This window comes from Pyricularia oryzae, chromosome 7 (assembly GCF_000002495.2).
Source record: "Pyricularia oryzae 70-15 chromosome 7, whole genome shotgun sequence".
NCBI classification, from domain to species: Eukaryota; Fungi; Ascomycota; class Sordariomycetes; order Magnaporthales; family Pyriculariaceae; genus Pyricularia; species Pyricularia oryzae.
The window spans coordinates 1,487,737-1,499,859 of record NC_017854.1 but is presented as its reverse complement, the minus strand read 5'-3'; the positions used below and the strand labels follow the sequence as shown (position 1 = coordinate 1,499,859).

Sequence of the window (12,123 nt, the reverse complement as noted above, 5' to 3'; positions counted from 1 at the left end):
TCATACGATCATTTTTTATGCTAACGTCAGTTTTCTCAAGTACCGAGTCGATTACTGGCTGCGTGCTGAGCAGCGGCCTCTTTTTGTTTATTTATGCTTTCGGTCTGTGCAGTAGCTTATGCACAAAGAGCAAGCGTTTTATTGATTTTGGCTGGATAAATGTTTCTTCGCTTCGATAAACGCTGGTTGCACTGACCAAAATTCCCGCCGTCACACTACGACAAGATCCCCACTTCCCCAACTGCGATTCGGAGTAAACAATCCGCCCCCAGTGAATCGAATCACAACAGCACAAAGAGCCCTACGCTGGTTGGTGCTGGACCGGTCCATCACTCAAAACCCAAGTCAGTCATGGCTACAACCTCACAGCACCTGCCGTTGCGGCAGTCGCCAACGGCCACCACAGACGATGGCCGCGTCCTGTCACCATCCCAACTCCCACCCGTCCCGTCGTCTCCGGCCATGAGCTATGCCTCGACGGCCAACCCCCTCGCCGCATATCAGCTTCCGCCTCCGCCCCCGCCCCGCCATCAGTCCCATGCCACCATGACAAAGGCCGATCTCGAGGCTTCGCAGGTCGCCTACGCCGATCTGATCGCGTCCGCAAAAGCCTACAGACAAGCTCTGGCAGCTATCGGCACCGCAGCCTCGGCCTTCGGCAGCGCCCTCGAGGCATGTGCCCGGTTAAAAGAAGCTCGTGCCCCAGCCATATCACCAACCGCGAGCGGCGACGGCGGCGCCAACTCGAGTGGGATGCCCCCGTCCATGACCGCCTCATTCATAGCCCGCGCTCCCAACCAACTCTCGTCGTCTTGCACAGCCGACCAGCTCCTCGCCGCAGCCGGCCTGCAGCACCTGATAGCGAACCACCACCAGATCCTGGGCGAGACCATATACCGGTCCTTCGAGGTGCCGCTGCTCCATGAGCTCGACAAGTGGCGCCACAGCGTCGAGGACGAGCAGGCGCGTTACACGGCCGCCGCCACGGCCCAGGGGCGCGAAATCAGGCGGCTGGAGAAGGAAGGGGTCAAGATGCACAAGACCCCGAAGCGTCGGGACGTCGCCCAGTTCCGCACACACCTCGTCGAGCTGACTGCAAAACTCGACGGCCTGACGACGCTGCACGCCGATCACTCGCGTGCCCTGCTGCGCGACTGCCAGGACACCAGCGTCGGTGTCCTTGACGCCGCATGCAGCATCGCCCGCGCAGAGGTCGACATCTTTGAGAGCCTCGCCCGCAAGGGCTGGACTGGCGGCGGGCTGGAGGACCTTTTGGAGCGTGGGACGGACCTGTTCGCCAGCGACGAGCCCATCCCCAGCGCGGCGGACCTGCCCGTTCCCGCCGACTCCAGTAGGCTTTTCAGCATCTTGCCGCCCAAAAGCATACTTGCAGACTCGGCGAGTGAGACCACCCGGCCTGGCCATCATAGGGCTGATAGCTTGTTGGTGGACCCGGACGAGACTCATTACCAGAGTCTTGCGCGGGCGCTCTCGCCGACCAAGGGTGGGGCGGTTGGCATCCGCAGCGGCGGCGGCGGCGTCGATTCGGACAGTATCTTCAACCAGCCTCGAGGCGCGAGGCCGTTCTCACCAGAGCCCATACCAGTCGATCCAGGCGAGCTGCCCATGGGAGGCGGGAGCAGTGACCCCGGAGCATCGGGGGACCACGAGGCTGAGACGATTCGAACCGACTCATCATCTTCTCCAGTACAGCTCGAGGAGCCAACACCAAGGGCTTCCAGGATGTTCAGGATACTGCATGACAATTCCGATAACGATGACGCAGATGATGACAGTAGTGTGCACAAGAGCCCCTGGCGTGATGAACGATCACCAGCAGACAGTGCTTTCAAGAGGCCTCTGCCGCCGACGACTTTGCCTTCCCATGGGTCTGAACATGCTTGTGATTAGGGTTATGTCCTTTTTCTTGTTTTCTCTTATACAGCTTTCTGTTCGTCGTTTGATGATGCTTTTTTTTCTGTACAACTACTATCTTACAGTATACCCCTTTATTCTTACTTGGTTAGGTACTAGGGCTGCAGTGTGTTTTGCGGTACCACTATTGACAATACTCTTGCAGTCTCGTCATATTTTTGCTTGACCTATTTATGTATATCTCACTCCTTTGCTCAGGATTGGGGGTCCTGCTACCTCTTGAGACCAACAGATGGAATTACCATCAACAAGAGCTAACGGTAGGCTAGCCTGATGTTTCCTGGTCACATGTTTGCAGGTTTACCCCATTGAGCAACATGACCCATTATCGTTTTGGCGCAGTTACAATACGTGCAGGTTCTTACGATCATGTTTTTATGCACACGTTTTTAATACACAGGATAGTAAATTCCGCTCATGAGCTTGGACCATGGTTCCGACAAAATTAACCGCCATTACAAGTATAGTCGACGCCTCAGAGGCCCTGTTTTAACACAAGCAAACGCTAAAAGATCCTGATTTCTTATGAACCCATGACCCGAAACACTGTGGCCTTCTCTCAACACAGTTGTATGATCACCCTGAAATCGCTCCTCGAGTATTATACATGCAAGTCATCTAGTCATCCTTGTCCGCGCTTATAATTTCTCCGCCAAACAACCTGAAGGTTGAGTCCAGCCACCAGATAAACTTCCAATACAGACTAGCCTTGTCCCAGTCAAACTCGCCAGTCTCGGTGCGCGGCACTTCGTTTCCGATCATGGAACCGCTGAACCACTTGAGGAATGGTATCCTGTCGAGCGCACGCTGTGCATACGACTGCTGGGGTAACAGAGCCTGCTCCGCCGGCAGTAGCCTTGTCTTGCGAACGGCAGGGGCTGCTCGGCAGTATGCGCTATCTTTGGAAGAGGATCCGCTGACATCAAGGGCAGTTGTGAAGCCGGGTTGTCCGGTTGCGGTGGCGGATGAGACTGTGGCCGAGTCGGCCAGCGAGTCGAGAGTGCCAGTGTCCATGGTGCGGGAAGATGTCAAGGAGTTGGAGGGTGAGAATTTGCCCGGGAGTGCAGGCGTTGACATGGACTTGGGAATGGTCGTCGAGCCACCGCCGTAATCATTGACTGTCCTTGGCGGGCCGCGGGATGGGAATGACAAGGACGCGCGAGGTTGGTATCCAGCCAATAATTCTCCTGCCTCGCCAATGTTGTCTGGTACGGCTTGGTCCGAAGGTGGGATGCCTTGGTAAGGTTCGCAGTACACAAGGTGCCCGAGAATTCGCTGGGGCGAGACAGACATGGCTGCCTCGGCCGCTGCTGCCGATTCAAATGTCACCTTAACCCAGTGCTCACCACCATCAGCACGATTGACGCGTGCGCGCTCCTCGGGAGTCAATGCACGCCGTCTCCTGTGCGCCGCCTGCAAAGCCGAGTCTCTCAGTTCCGACTTGTACCGACGGTTGTCGATCGGGGGATCTCTCGCGTAATCTTCGCAGATGGGGCCGGCGAGCTGTTCGTAGTGAGCAATCGCGGCGTATTGCTGGCGCGCCGACCTGTATCCACGGAGAATGACCTCGAAGGGCACTTGTTTTTGGCTAAACTGTGATGATGTTGCCGAAGCAACTTCGTTATCGGTCGACTGGCCACCGCTCGGTTTCCGTTGTTGTGTGGGCTGTGCCTCATCCTCGTCTTTCGATTTCTTTTGCGTTGCAAACCACTGCTTGAATACCTGGTCTGCTGCTGCGAGGGTAGGATCCTCTTTCCGGGCTGGTGTTGCTGTCTTTGAGCGTGATCTCCGAGCGGAACGACCGAAGGAACCGGTCTCCGCAACGGCTCGCCGCCCGCGGGCTGAGGCATGATGCCCCTCGTTTCTGGCATGCCATGTCAGTAAACAAATACACGAATAAGAAGAATGATGTTCAAAAGCTGGATTTGGGTGCTGGAAGCTCACTGTGAAAAGACCATAGCATACGGTCGTTGCTTTCCGTCCTCGCCCACGTAGAGCTCGTCGTCGGGGACGTTGTGCAAGATTAAAGGTGCCATTGTATGTGCGTTGGTTGTATTATTTGGTTATTTGGATTGACAGAAGAAAGAACTTTTTTTTTAATTCGTAGAAGGCACAAGAATCCGGTACTGCGTGGGCGAAGTTCCAGCAAGTGTTGTGCTGTTGGCTCCTCGAAAATTGGCTTGTTGATATCGAACAATAGGCAGAGTCGCATGGAAACGCGATCTGAAAGTTTCCAGTGGAGGTCAAAACTTCTTCCACAGCAACGACAGTTGTGACCAGGACGTGCTTTTTTCGTAGCGAATAGCAGGGATCCTGGTCAGTGCATGGGTCTTCACAGTGCTCATGTGGTGGGTCCATCCCGGTGCCTATTATCCACTGAAAGCTTTATCGATAGCCATACTGTCATCTGAAATCCGGGGTAAGATGGATGGTCCCTCACCTGCACTGCCTGCAGCTGCTTACCTACGTCTCGCTTTACTGAACTTGTTTAGACCTGAGGGCACTTACTGAGGACATACACTCCCATCTCCCCGTCTTGTCAGATTATCCAATTGATCGTCCTCTTCTGATGGACCTATAGGTGAACTACAACGTATTACCCCAGTCGGGCCTCGTTTGCCAGCAACAGTTAGTTGCACATACAATCGCCGCCTTGTACCATTTATCGCCAAGCCGTCGACTGTGCAGAGGGATTGATTGACTGATTGATCGAAAATGGAGTCGGAACCAACATATACCGTTTTCATCCGTCTCCCTTTCCCAAGAGGAGACTTTGTGGATCCTCCACCTGTAAGCAATGCAACTCTAGTCTATTCCCTACTTTACTTCTATCTTTTCATCAGTGCGATGGATTCATGCGTCATTAATTACTTTTGTTATTTTGGTTCAAATGGCATCTGCTGACAAAGTCATATGACTCTATTTTCAAAGGTAAACTGGGATTCCGCCAAGGACGAAGCTCTGTGGAACATTCTGTCTGGTGTTTCCAAGGGGGAGATTGACTGTACGTGTGCCACTCTCTTCCACAACACCTTGGTTGAATCTTAATTTTGGACCCGAATCCTTCTGGAACCAAGACTAACTCGTTGCTCGAACTCAGGGGATGCTATGTAAGGGATATGGCTTTGGCCTTCCACTATGCTGAAATTGATTTTGCAATGTGATGAGTACATAAGGACTGAGACTGACTCGATGCTGTACATTCCAGTGCCGTCGAGTTCGACGTAACTGTCGATTTTCTTCTCCAACAAGTTACGTACCTTACAGAACGCCATGCCGCCCAAGTCCGGGCACAGATGCGGAAGCTCACGGCAGCCAAAGGATCGGCCGCGCCGTCACCAGTCCCACCGTCCGACTTGGCTGCAGTTACCGCGTCTGACATGAGGAGGACAGGGTCAGGGGCTGGAGCTGCTCTTGGGCAGGCTCGAGCCCCCTCATCTCTCTCGATCCGAAGAGATGTCCAGACCCCTAGGAGTGACCCTGTGTCAGTAGCTGGCTCAACAACAACAGCTGGCAAGGCACCTTTTGCAAAACAACCCGCCACCCGTACATCGCCAGGGGGCACGGGCCCAGGGAGCATGGGCCCGGCACCGCAGCGCAAGACAGGAGCGAACACGCCGCGACAGCCCCTTGATCCTCCCCGCAAGCGACTTTCGTCACTAGGCATGCCAACCACTCCTACCGCTGCAACAATGCGCACCGCCAGACAATTTCGGGACGATGAGGATACCGAATCTCCAGGACCGGCAGACTCTAGCTCGGAGTCATCGTCGGAGTCTTCGAGCCCTGCGCAGTCCCGGATCATCCGTCGACCGCCTCGTTTCTCGGCACCTTCTGGTGGCGGCAAAACTGGCGACGGTCAGGAATCTCCAGAAGACGAAGACGTTGAGCCTGCCTTTCTACCCCAAGAAGCGAGAAGTGAGCAGTATTCGGATCCCGGGGCCACGCTACGGGGTGAACCTCACAGTTCAAGGCGGCCGGTCCGAAGCCAGTCGACAAAAGACCGGATTGGATCCATCACCCAGTCCAACACGTCGGACTCTTCCACCGGATCTGCGGCTTTGATAAACAAGTCACCTGTCCGTGATGAGCGATTCTACCGCACACCCGTTAGTCCGAGGCGCACGGCCGAGCTTTCTGGGAGAGCAGGATCCAATAGTAAAGGAAAGGGGTACTCCAGAGATGGGAGCGATGGCGGAACGCCCAGCATGGGCAGTAGCTTTAGCGACTTGGATGGTGAGACTTTTGAAGAAACCCACACCACGCCCTTATTGAAGTACCGCTGCTAACATTTCTTATCTCGTAGACGCTTCAGTTACGCAATCGGCGCTTGAGGAGGCGTTGGCAAGTAACATGCAGGATGGAACCATCGGAAGTAGGATGAGTACGATAGGCCAGGCCTTCAGGAGTCGCTACCTTCCGCATACTACTCGATCAACGGAGAAGAAGTAGGAGAAGCTTAAGTTCGAGCTGTGTAAATGGCCGCCCGCTCAACATAACGATGATATGATGTGCTTCGGAATCGTTCACAATTTGCTGGAGCCTCAAGTATGAACGGCTGGCTTCGGAGAGGCCATTAAGAGTGTAATATTGTTGATTTGGCCAGATTGCCTGGAACTTTGGGTGACAGCTTGGAAGATTTGGTACTCTCAATATGATGGCTAGCTTGTGTGATTGCCAGGCAGAATAGCGCTCAAAACTGGCTAATTTTCACCCATTTCACACCAAACTGATCACAAATGAAGATAAAAATTGACAGTCTGCGAGCCCCCAAGCAATTCTTCCGCTCAAAATTTCCCATGTAACTCAACGAGTGCAATGAGCGTCAACCCCCACCCCCACAAGTGCCGTAACGCACATCAGACCTCACCGGCGCCGGGACGCTTCCCCTCCCTCAGGCTCCTCAACAGTCCATCGACGGTTTGTTCAGGCCTACTCCCGTCGTATCTCAGCTCAGCCCTCTCAGGGGCCCTGGGTGGCTGATCATCCTCTGTCTGGGAGGCCTGTTTGAGCTCGGCGTCGCTGGCCTCGGCGCAGGCCCTGGCCCTGGCCCTCTTCTTGCGAAACTGCCAGGTAAAGATGGTGGCAATGACGGCCGTGAAGAACACTGTGACGCCGACGATGATGCCGACCTCGGTGTCGCTCAGTTTGGAAAAGGCGGCACCGCGATCGCCCAGGTAGGAGCCCTGGTCGATGACGGCCGACGAGGCGTTCCTGTCGGTCGGGACGTTTCCGTAGCCTGCCATGGCTTGTCAGATGCCGTCGAAGCTGAATTTTGTTCGCAGTGCCTCTTTGCCTGTGAGATTTCCGCTTTTCTTGGGTTCTCCCTGGTTGAAAGCTGTCAGTAACCGCAATGTACTTGTTCAATATCCTAGCACGGGAGCAGCGTGAGGTCCTGAACTGCACACACCTTGATTCTAACAGTCGGGGAAGAATGCTGTGGCAGGTTGACGTAGGTCTGGTCAATGTGCTTTTCTCAAACAAATGCGACCAGATGTCACCGCTGCAAACACCAAGCAGCGTGATATCAAGTCAAAGGATGGCTTTGTTTGTCCGCTGAGATTGAAGTGAGAATGGAAGAAGGGTGGAAGCACGGCAAAGAAAAATGTGGAAGCCTCACAAGGTGTAGCAAGCAAACGGGCGAGCTGGTTTGTCGAGGATTTGCGGGAAGGTCGAAAGACAGAAAGAGCGAGTGGGCGGTTGCATCCGTGGAAGCACGGCCGTAAAACACCAAAGGAAGGCACAACCAACACAAGGGTTCACTCACTGGCTACTTTGCACCAATTCTATAAGCTTTGGGTTATGATATGTGGAAATGGTCTGTTCTAGAAACACAGGAACACGGTGGATTGTCAAGTTACCTTACGTACCTACCTAAGGTATAGGTGTAGACGAAAGCTTTGTAGACCTACGGGGTATTGCGTCTGGTCAATCCAGCAACAATAATCCTCTCTCCTCTAGACCCGCTTCAATTCTATTGTCCAGCCGCTTACTCGGTCATGCTGTTTTGCCTAGCATTTGTAGCTGCTTATGATCTCTGCCTACCTACCATGGGCTCATCAAAAGCGACTGGAATCAGGTGCTTCTACACCTACCAGTATGATCGTAAAGCCACAAAATTTCCGCCTCGAGACAACAAATTTGGGGAAAGAATTGGTGCCATACTATGCTATGCTATGATATGCAAGGTACTTGGGTATCTTAGACACCATGTAACAGTTTCACCACGCAATCATCTCTTTTGCGTTTGACCAACCTCTCCCAGCAAGCCACCCGTCGATCGACCCGGATACACGGAACACCATCATGGATGCGGATGGGTGCATGCAGCCTGGTGAGGTATCTTGGCAGATAATATAATCCCTGTACTTGCGGTTTTTGCTCTTTTGAGAAACAGTTGCGGGCAAAGTGTGACGTGCGTCACCTTGTTTGAAGACGCGATTCCAGGAGGTCAAGTGGGTGGTAGGACAAGGATGTTTCTTACGAAAGCCAACGAGACCAGAGCAGGAACGGGACAGAGCCTGCCGGCTGGCAAACAGACGACAGTTTGAAAAACACACCAAACGGAACCCCAGTGATTTATAAGAGCTCTCCCAAGGCATGCTTCCAACGCGCAACGGGGTTGCTGGGATTCGTTACTTGCCCCTGTGGTGCAGTTGGGAGCTCACTTGGGGACTCGCACCTAAACGCCCTCCCAACTCAAGGCACGGGCTGCCCAGTGAGTGTTTTCTCACTTGTTCATCACTTCGAACAAATAAATTGTATATGGGGTGTCAAGTCGGGTTAACGTTTGTTCTTGTCTTTGTCCTGCTTCTCTGACAAGCTGGGCATCTTATAATATACATGCTGTGATCTTTCATGATGTTCTTGAATATTGTTCGGATCGGGTGGACAAGCTATCAAGAAAAATATAACAGAAGTATCATATTAGGCAATCGGTGTCATGCTCACCAAGCACCCCGGATCAGCTAGCGATACAGTAACGCCCGCCCGCATCCCCATAGGGCCCTCGTTCTTGGACTTGATCTTGTCAAAGTTTTGTAAGATCCTGAATATGGCCAAAGACATCTGCGTCAGGGCAAACTGCTGGCCAATGCAGATTCTCGGCCCCCCACTGAACGGAGTGTATTCCCAAGCAACCCTCTGTGTGACGATTCGCATTAGCATTGCTGCCCTAACACGGTACTTAGGGCTAGGATTCTGAACTCACCAAATCTTCCCACCTCTCCGGCCGGAACTCGTCTGCATCAGGGCCATAGATGTCTGCCCGTCGGTACGCAGAATAGTTACTCCATCGACACGATGTACCCTTGGGGATAAGGACTGGCGATTTTCCATCGGGCCCACCGCCACGGGGCAGGGTAGTCTCCTTGCATGATGTTCTGGAATTGGTGGCAACGGGAGGCGCGAGGCGCAAAGCTGGAAACACGCGACTTGGCGTAAGCAAAAGTGTCGTCTCATCCCAAGACCAGATTTTCTGACTAAACTTACCCTCTTTGATCACATTTTGGAGATACTTCATGCCTCTCAACGTCTCCCAATCCGGGTTCTCCTCTCCCATCTCCAACATCTCCTGCCTCAGCTTGTCTACAATGTCGGGTGACTTTGATAAGAAGTAGAAGGCGGCAGCCAGCGCAGCAGCAGTCGTATCCCGCCCTGCAAGTATAATGGACAGAACCTGGTCGGTGATGTACTCCACACTGGCCCCTGATGCAACGAGCTCGTGGAGAAACAGATAGCTCCTCTCCTTCTGGTACCCCTTCTCGGCCATGGCCTTGGAGACGTATTTACGGACAAAGCTTCTTACCGTCTGGACCTCCGCGTCAAACTTGCGGTGTGGCAGCTTCATCATGATGGGACCAAGCCGTGCCATCTTCGCGCCCTGGAACAGGACGTAGTCGAAGGCCCTGAGGAAATCCTCGGCTTCGGGCGAGGCCTTCACCAGGAGATCAGTACTCCTGCCGAGCAGAAAGTCGGTGCTCGAGTCCATGGTCATGAGGAAGAAGAGCTTCTGGAGGTCAAAGGCAACCATGCCCTCCTGGCAGGAGCTGCGGATCTTCTTGAGCAGGTGACTGATGTGGCGGTCGAAGCAAGCCAGGTCGGCGACTTGATCACGTACGAAGCTCGGCCGGAGCATGGAACGGGCTTGGTGCCATCCCTCCCCGTTGCTGGTGAAGATGCTCTTGGGACCCAGCACATCGAGCACGGGGAGCAGCCTCGGGCCTGCTATCTCCCAGCTGTCGAAATCGGTTGCCAGGATGCTCTTGATGTTCTCGGGTTCGTCCGTGTGCAGGACCCAGGTCCCTAGAGCCATTGCATAATGCGTGTGCCCGATAGTCTTCAGGTTCTCCCTCGCAAACGGGAAGAACTGCCCAGCGCCAGCCGCGCGCAACGCCTTGAAAAAATAGTCCAAGCCGAGCACAGGGTCCTTGTGCGGGTAGAGCTTGGCTGGCAGGCAGCCCAGGCGCCGCGCCCGCAGCTCAAGTGTCAGTTTGACAAAGAGGTCGTACTGTACCTTGAGCAGCAGCCCAGACAGGATGTAAGTAGCCCGGCTCCTCCATTTTCCAGTTGGAGAAGAGGTCCCCGCCAAAATATGCCATGTTTGGAGACAAGCATGTGCGGTGAAGGGTACCAGAAGAAATGATGCAACGGTCCAAAGGGCTATGCGATTCATCTTGTCGAGTGGATGCCGATACTGATTACTTAGGCAGGAAGGTAGGTAGATAGGTGGGTATTAGAACGGGAGATTTTGGAGGGGGAAAAGACGGATCGTCCGAAAATTTTAGAACCCGTGCTCGGGGACAGTTTACGAAACATTTGGTGAGCGGGGACTGGAGGATATGAATAAATACTATGTACCTCCACCAAGTTCGCCTCCCTCCCAACAGGTCGCCGATGTCTGTTTCGGCGAGGTTAATTCGCCTCCAGTTCGTAGGTTCGAGCCTTGGTTGGTCGTTCTAATGTTACGTACCTGATCAAGCTAACTTGGTTCCGGTAGTATAATCAACCACCTTACATACCTACCAGGTATCTGTCTACCCATTTACCTGCCTAGGTACCTACCTAGGTATGTACCTAGGCAAGGTACCTAGGTAGGCACCTTGGGTGAACGAACTGTGGTAGAGCAGGTGATTAGGTAGTTTGATCGCCATTTTACTCTGCACTCTTCAGGAAAGTTGCAGATTAATACCTACCACCTAATCGGCAGTGTGGTTACCAATTGCATACTAGCGTAGAGGAATTGACATACCTACCTAGGTAGTGAGATCCATGACACCACATCACGGGGAGTGCAATCATCTCCCGCAGTTCTAGTTCTAGTTCTAGACTAGCCCCCGCATTGGCTTCCTCTCAAAGTACTATGCAGCATCTATCTGCCACAGTACCTTTCTTTGTTTAGTCTAGAACTAGTGAGTTCTTGGGGCGGATCACACTGTACGACTCAAAGTGGGAAAGGGGGATCATTGGGCCTGCCATACATAGTATGTGCTTTGATCAGCCGAGGTCTGGTAAGCTGAATATCCGTTTAGGCCTTAGTGCCACTTTGCATTTCCAGGCATGTACTACTAATACTAAGCACTAGGTTATCATGGGGGCTTCCTGCGTCTTTTGCACCCTTGTTTCAAGTATACTGTATGCTTACCTAGCTGTGGCGGGGTACAAAAACAGGGCATGTCAACATGTACAGCGCCTACTCCAGCGCAATTGTCAAACAAAACACCACAGCGTTAACTCCATTCGGTGATATTCCATTTAGTGCGTGTCATTCATTGATGCTATGGATGGTAAGCCGGTTCGAACAGCTGAGCCTCCATTTTGCCCATTAAGCCTGACCAAATATAGATGCAAGATAACTTTAGACTCGTACGCAGTACTACTATCCTGCTAAAAACTTCCTTGTTCCGCCGAATACCACCTAAAGTAGTAGCAGCATTGGGTTTTTATGGTGTCGTTAAAAGGTTAACGCTGTATCAACCCCTATTCAGTTTGTTGCACCAGGAATTAGTATTCGTGTCTACTATGGTACGTATATTTGCGAACAAGCTTTAGGCGTTCCTTGTCTTCTGATATCAACCTTGCTGTGATAGGCTTGTAACGTTGTACCGCAACGCACATCTGTAGATCACTGGAGCGGTTGCAGTCGGACATCCACTATCAAAGATCCACACCACTGTGTTGATTGCTTAC

General features: G+C 53.0%; 5 protein-coding genes across 5 annotated transcripts; 2 read left to right on the top strand and 3 right to left on the bottom strand.

Moving 5' to 3' along the window:
• Positions 1-5: 5 nt before the first annotated feature.
• On the top strand, positions 6-2,391 carry MGG_02788 (uncharacterized protein). The gene has a single exon (XM_003720905.1). The coding sequence runs from the start codon at positions 352-354 to the stop codon at positions 1,909-1,911; it is 1,560 nt and encodes a 519-aa protein (XP_003720953.1). The 5' UTR covers positions 6-351; the 3' UTR covers positions 1,912-2,391.
• MGG_02789 (uncharacterized protein) lies at positions 2,284-4,207 on the bottom strand. The gene is made up of 2 exons (XM_003720904.1): positions 3,880-4,207; positions 2,284-3,799 (listed from the first exon to the last, which is right to left on the bottom strand). Exons 1-2 carry the CDS (start codon positions 3,969-3,971, stop codon positions 2,554-2,556), a joined length of 1,338 nt encoding a protein of 445 aa, XP_003720952.1. The 5' UTR covers positions 3,972-4,207; the 3' UTR covers positions 2,284-2,553.
• Positions 4,208-4,421: 214 nt separating this feature from the next.
• MGG_02790 (uncharacterized protein) lies at positions 4,422-6,733 on the top strand. The gene is made up of 5 exons (XM_003720903.1): positions 4,422-4,725; positions 4,867-4,939; positions 5,036-5,045; positions 5,144-6,171; positions 6,242-6,733. The coding sequence occupies exons 1-5, from the start codon at positions 4,651-4,653 to the stop codon at positions 6,385-6,387; spliced, it is 1,332 nt and encodes a 443-aa protein (XP_003720951.1). The 5' UTR covers positions 4,422-4,650; the 3' UTR covers positions 6,388-6,733.
• Positions 6,734-6,794: 61 nt separating this feature from the next.
• Positions 6,795-7,181, bottom strand: MGG_02791 (uncharacterized protein; the record flags this gene model as incomplete). Its single annotated transcript, XM_003720902.1, has 1 exon — positions 6,795-7,181. One exon carries the CDS (start codon positions 7,179-7,181, stop codon positions 6,795-6,797), a length of 387 nt encoding a protein of 128 aa, XP_003720950.1.
• A 1,516-nt stretch (positions 7,182-8,697) lies between these two features.
• Positions 8,698-10,999, bottom strand: MGG_02792 (cytochrome P450 52E1). Its single transcript, XM_003720901.1, has 4 exons — positions 10,907-10,999; positions 9,427-10,834; positions 9,146-9,354; positions 8,698-9,078 (listed from the first exon to the last, which is right to left on the bottom strand). The coding sequence occupies exons 2-4, from the start codon at positions 10,607-10,609 to the stop codon at positions 8,863-8,865; spliced, it is 1,608 nt and encodes a 535-aa protein (XP_003720949.1). The 5' UTR covers positions 10,610-10,834; positions 10,907-10,999; the 3' UTR covers positions 8,698-8,862.
• Between the last annotated feature and the right edge of the window lie 1,124 nt (positions 11,000-12,123).

What these genes read in the sequence shown, in the direction of transcription:
- MGG_02792 (XM_003720901.1), bottom strand. Translation starts at nt 10,609, where the DNA reads ATGAATCGCATAGCCCTTTGGACCGTTGCATCATTTCTTCTGGTACCC. An exon ending in CCAAAATGTGATCAAAGAGG is followed by an intron (nt 9,355 to 9,426) that starts GTAAGTTTAGTC and finishes GCGTGTTTCCAG; the next exon opens with CTTTGCGCCTCGCGCCTCCC. An exon ending in CGGAGAGGTGGGAAGATTTG is followed by an intron (nt 9,079 to 9,145) that starts GTGAGTTCAGAA and finishes ATCGTCACACAG; the next exon opens with AGGGTTGCTTGGGAATACAC.
- MGG_02789 (XM_003720904.1), bottom strand. Translation starts at nt 3,971, where the DNA reads ATGGCACCTTTAATCTTGCACAACGTCCCCGACGACGAGCTCTACGTG. An exon ending in TATGCTATGGTCTTTTCACA is followed by an intron (nt 3,800 to 3,879) that starts GTGAGCTTCCAG and finishes ATGGCATGCCAG; the next exon opens with AAACGAGGGGCATCATGCCT.
- MGG_02790 (XM_003720903.1), top strand. Translation starts at nt 4,651, where the DNA reads ATGGAGTCGGAACCAACATATACCGTTTTCATCCGTCTCCCTTTCCCA. An exon ending in ACTTTGTGGATCCTCCACCT is followed by an intron (nt 4,726 to 4,866) that starts GTAAGCAATGCA and finishes CTATTTTCAAAG; the next exon opens with GTAAACTGGGATTCCGCCAA. An exon ending in TAGCTTTAGCGACTTGGATG is followed by an intron (nt 6,172 to 6,241) that starts GTGAGACTTTTG and finishes CTTATCTCGTAG; the next exon opens with ACGCTTCAGTTACGCAATCG.
- MGG_02788 (XM_003720905.1), top strand. Translation starts at nt 352, where the DNA reads ATGGCTACAACCTCACAGCACCTGCCGTTGCGGCAGTCGCCAACGGCC.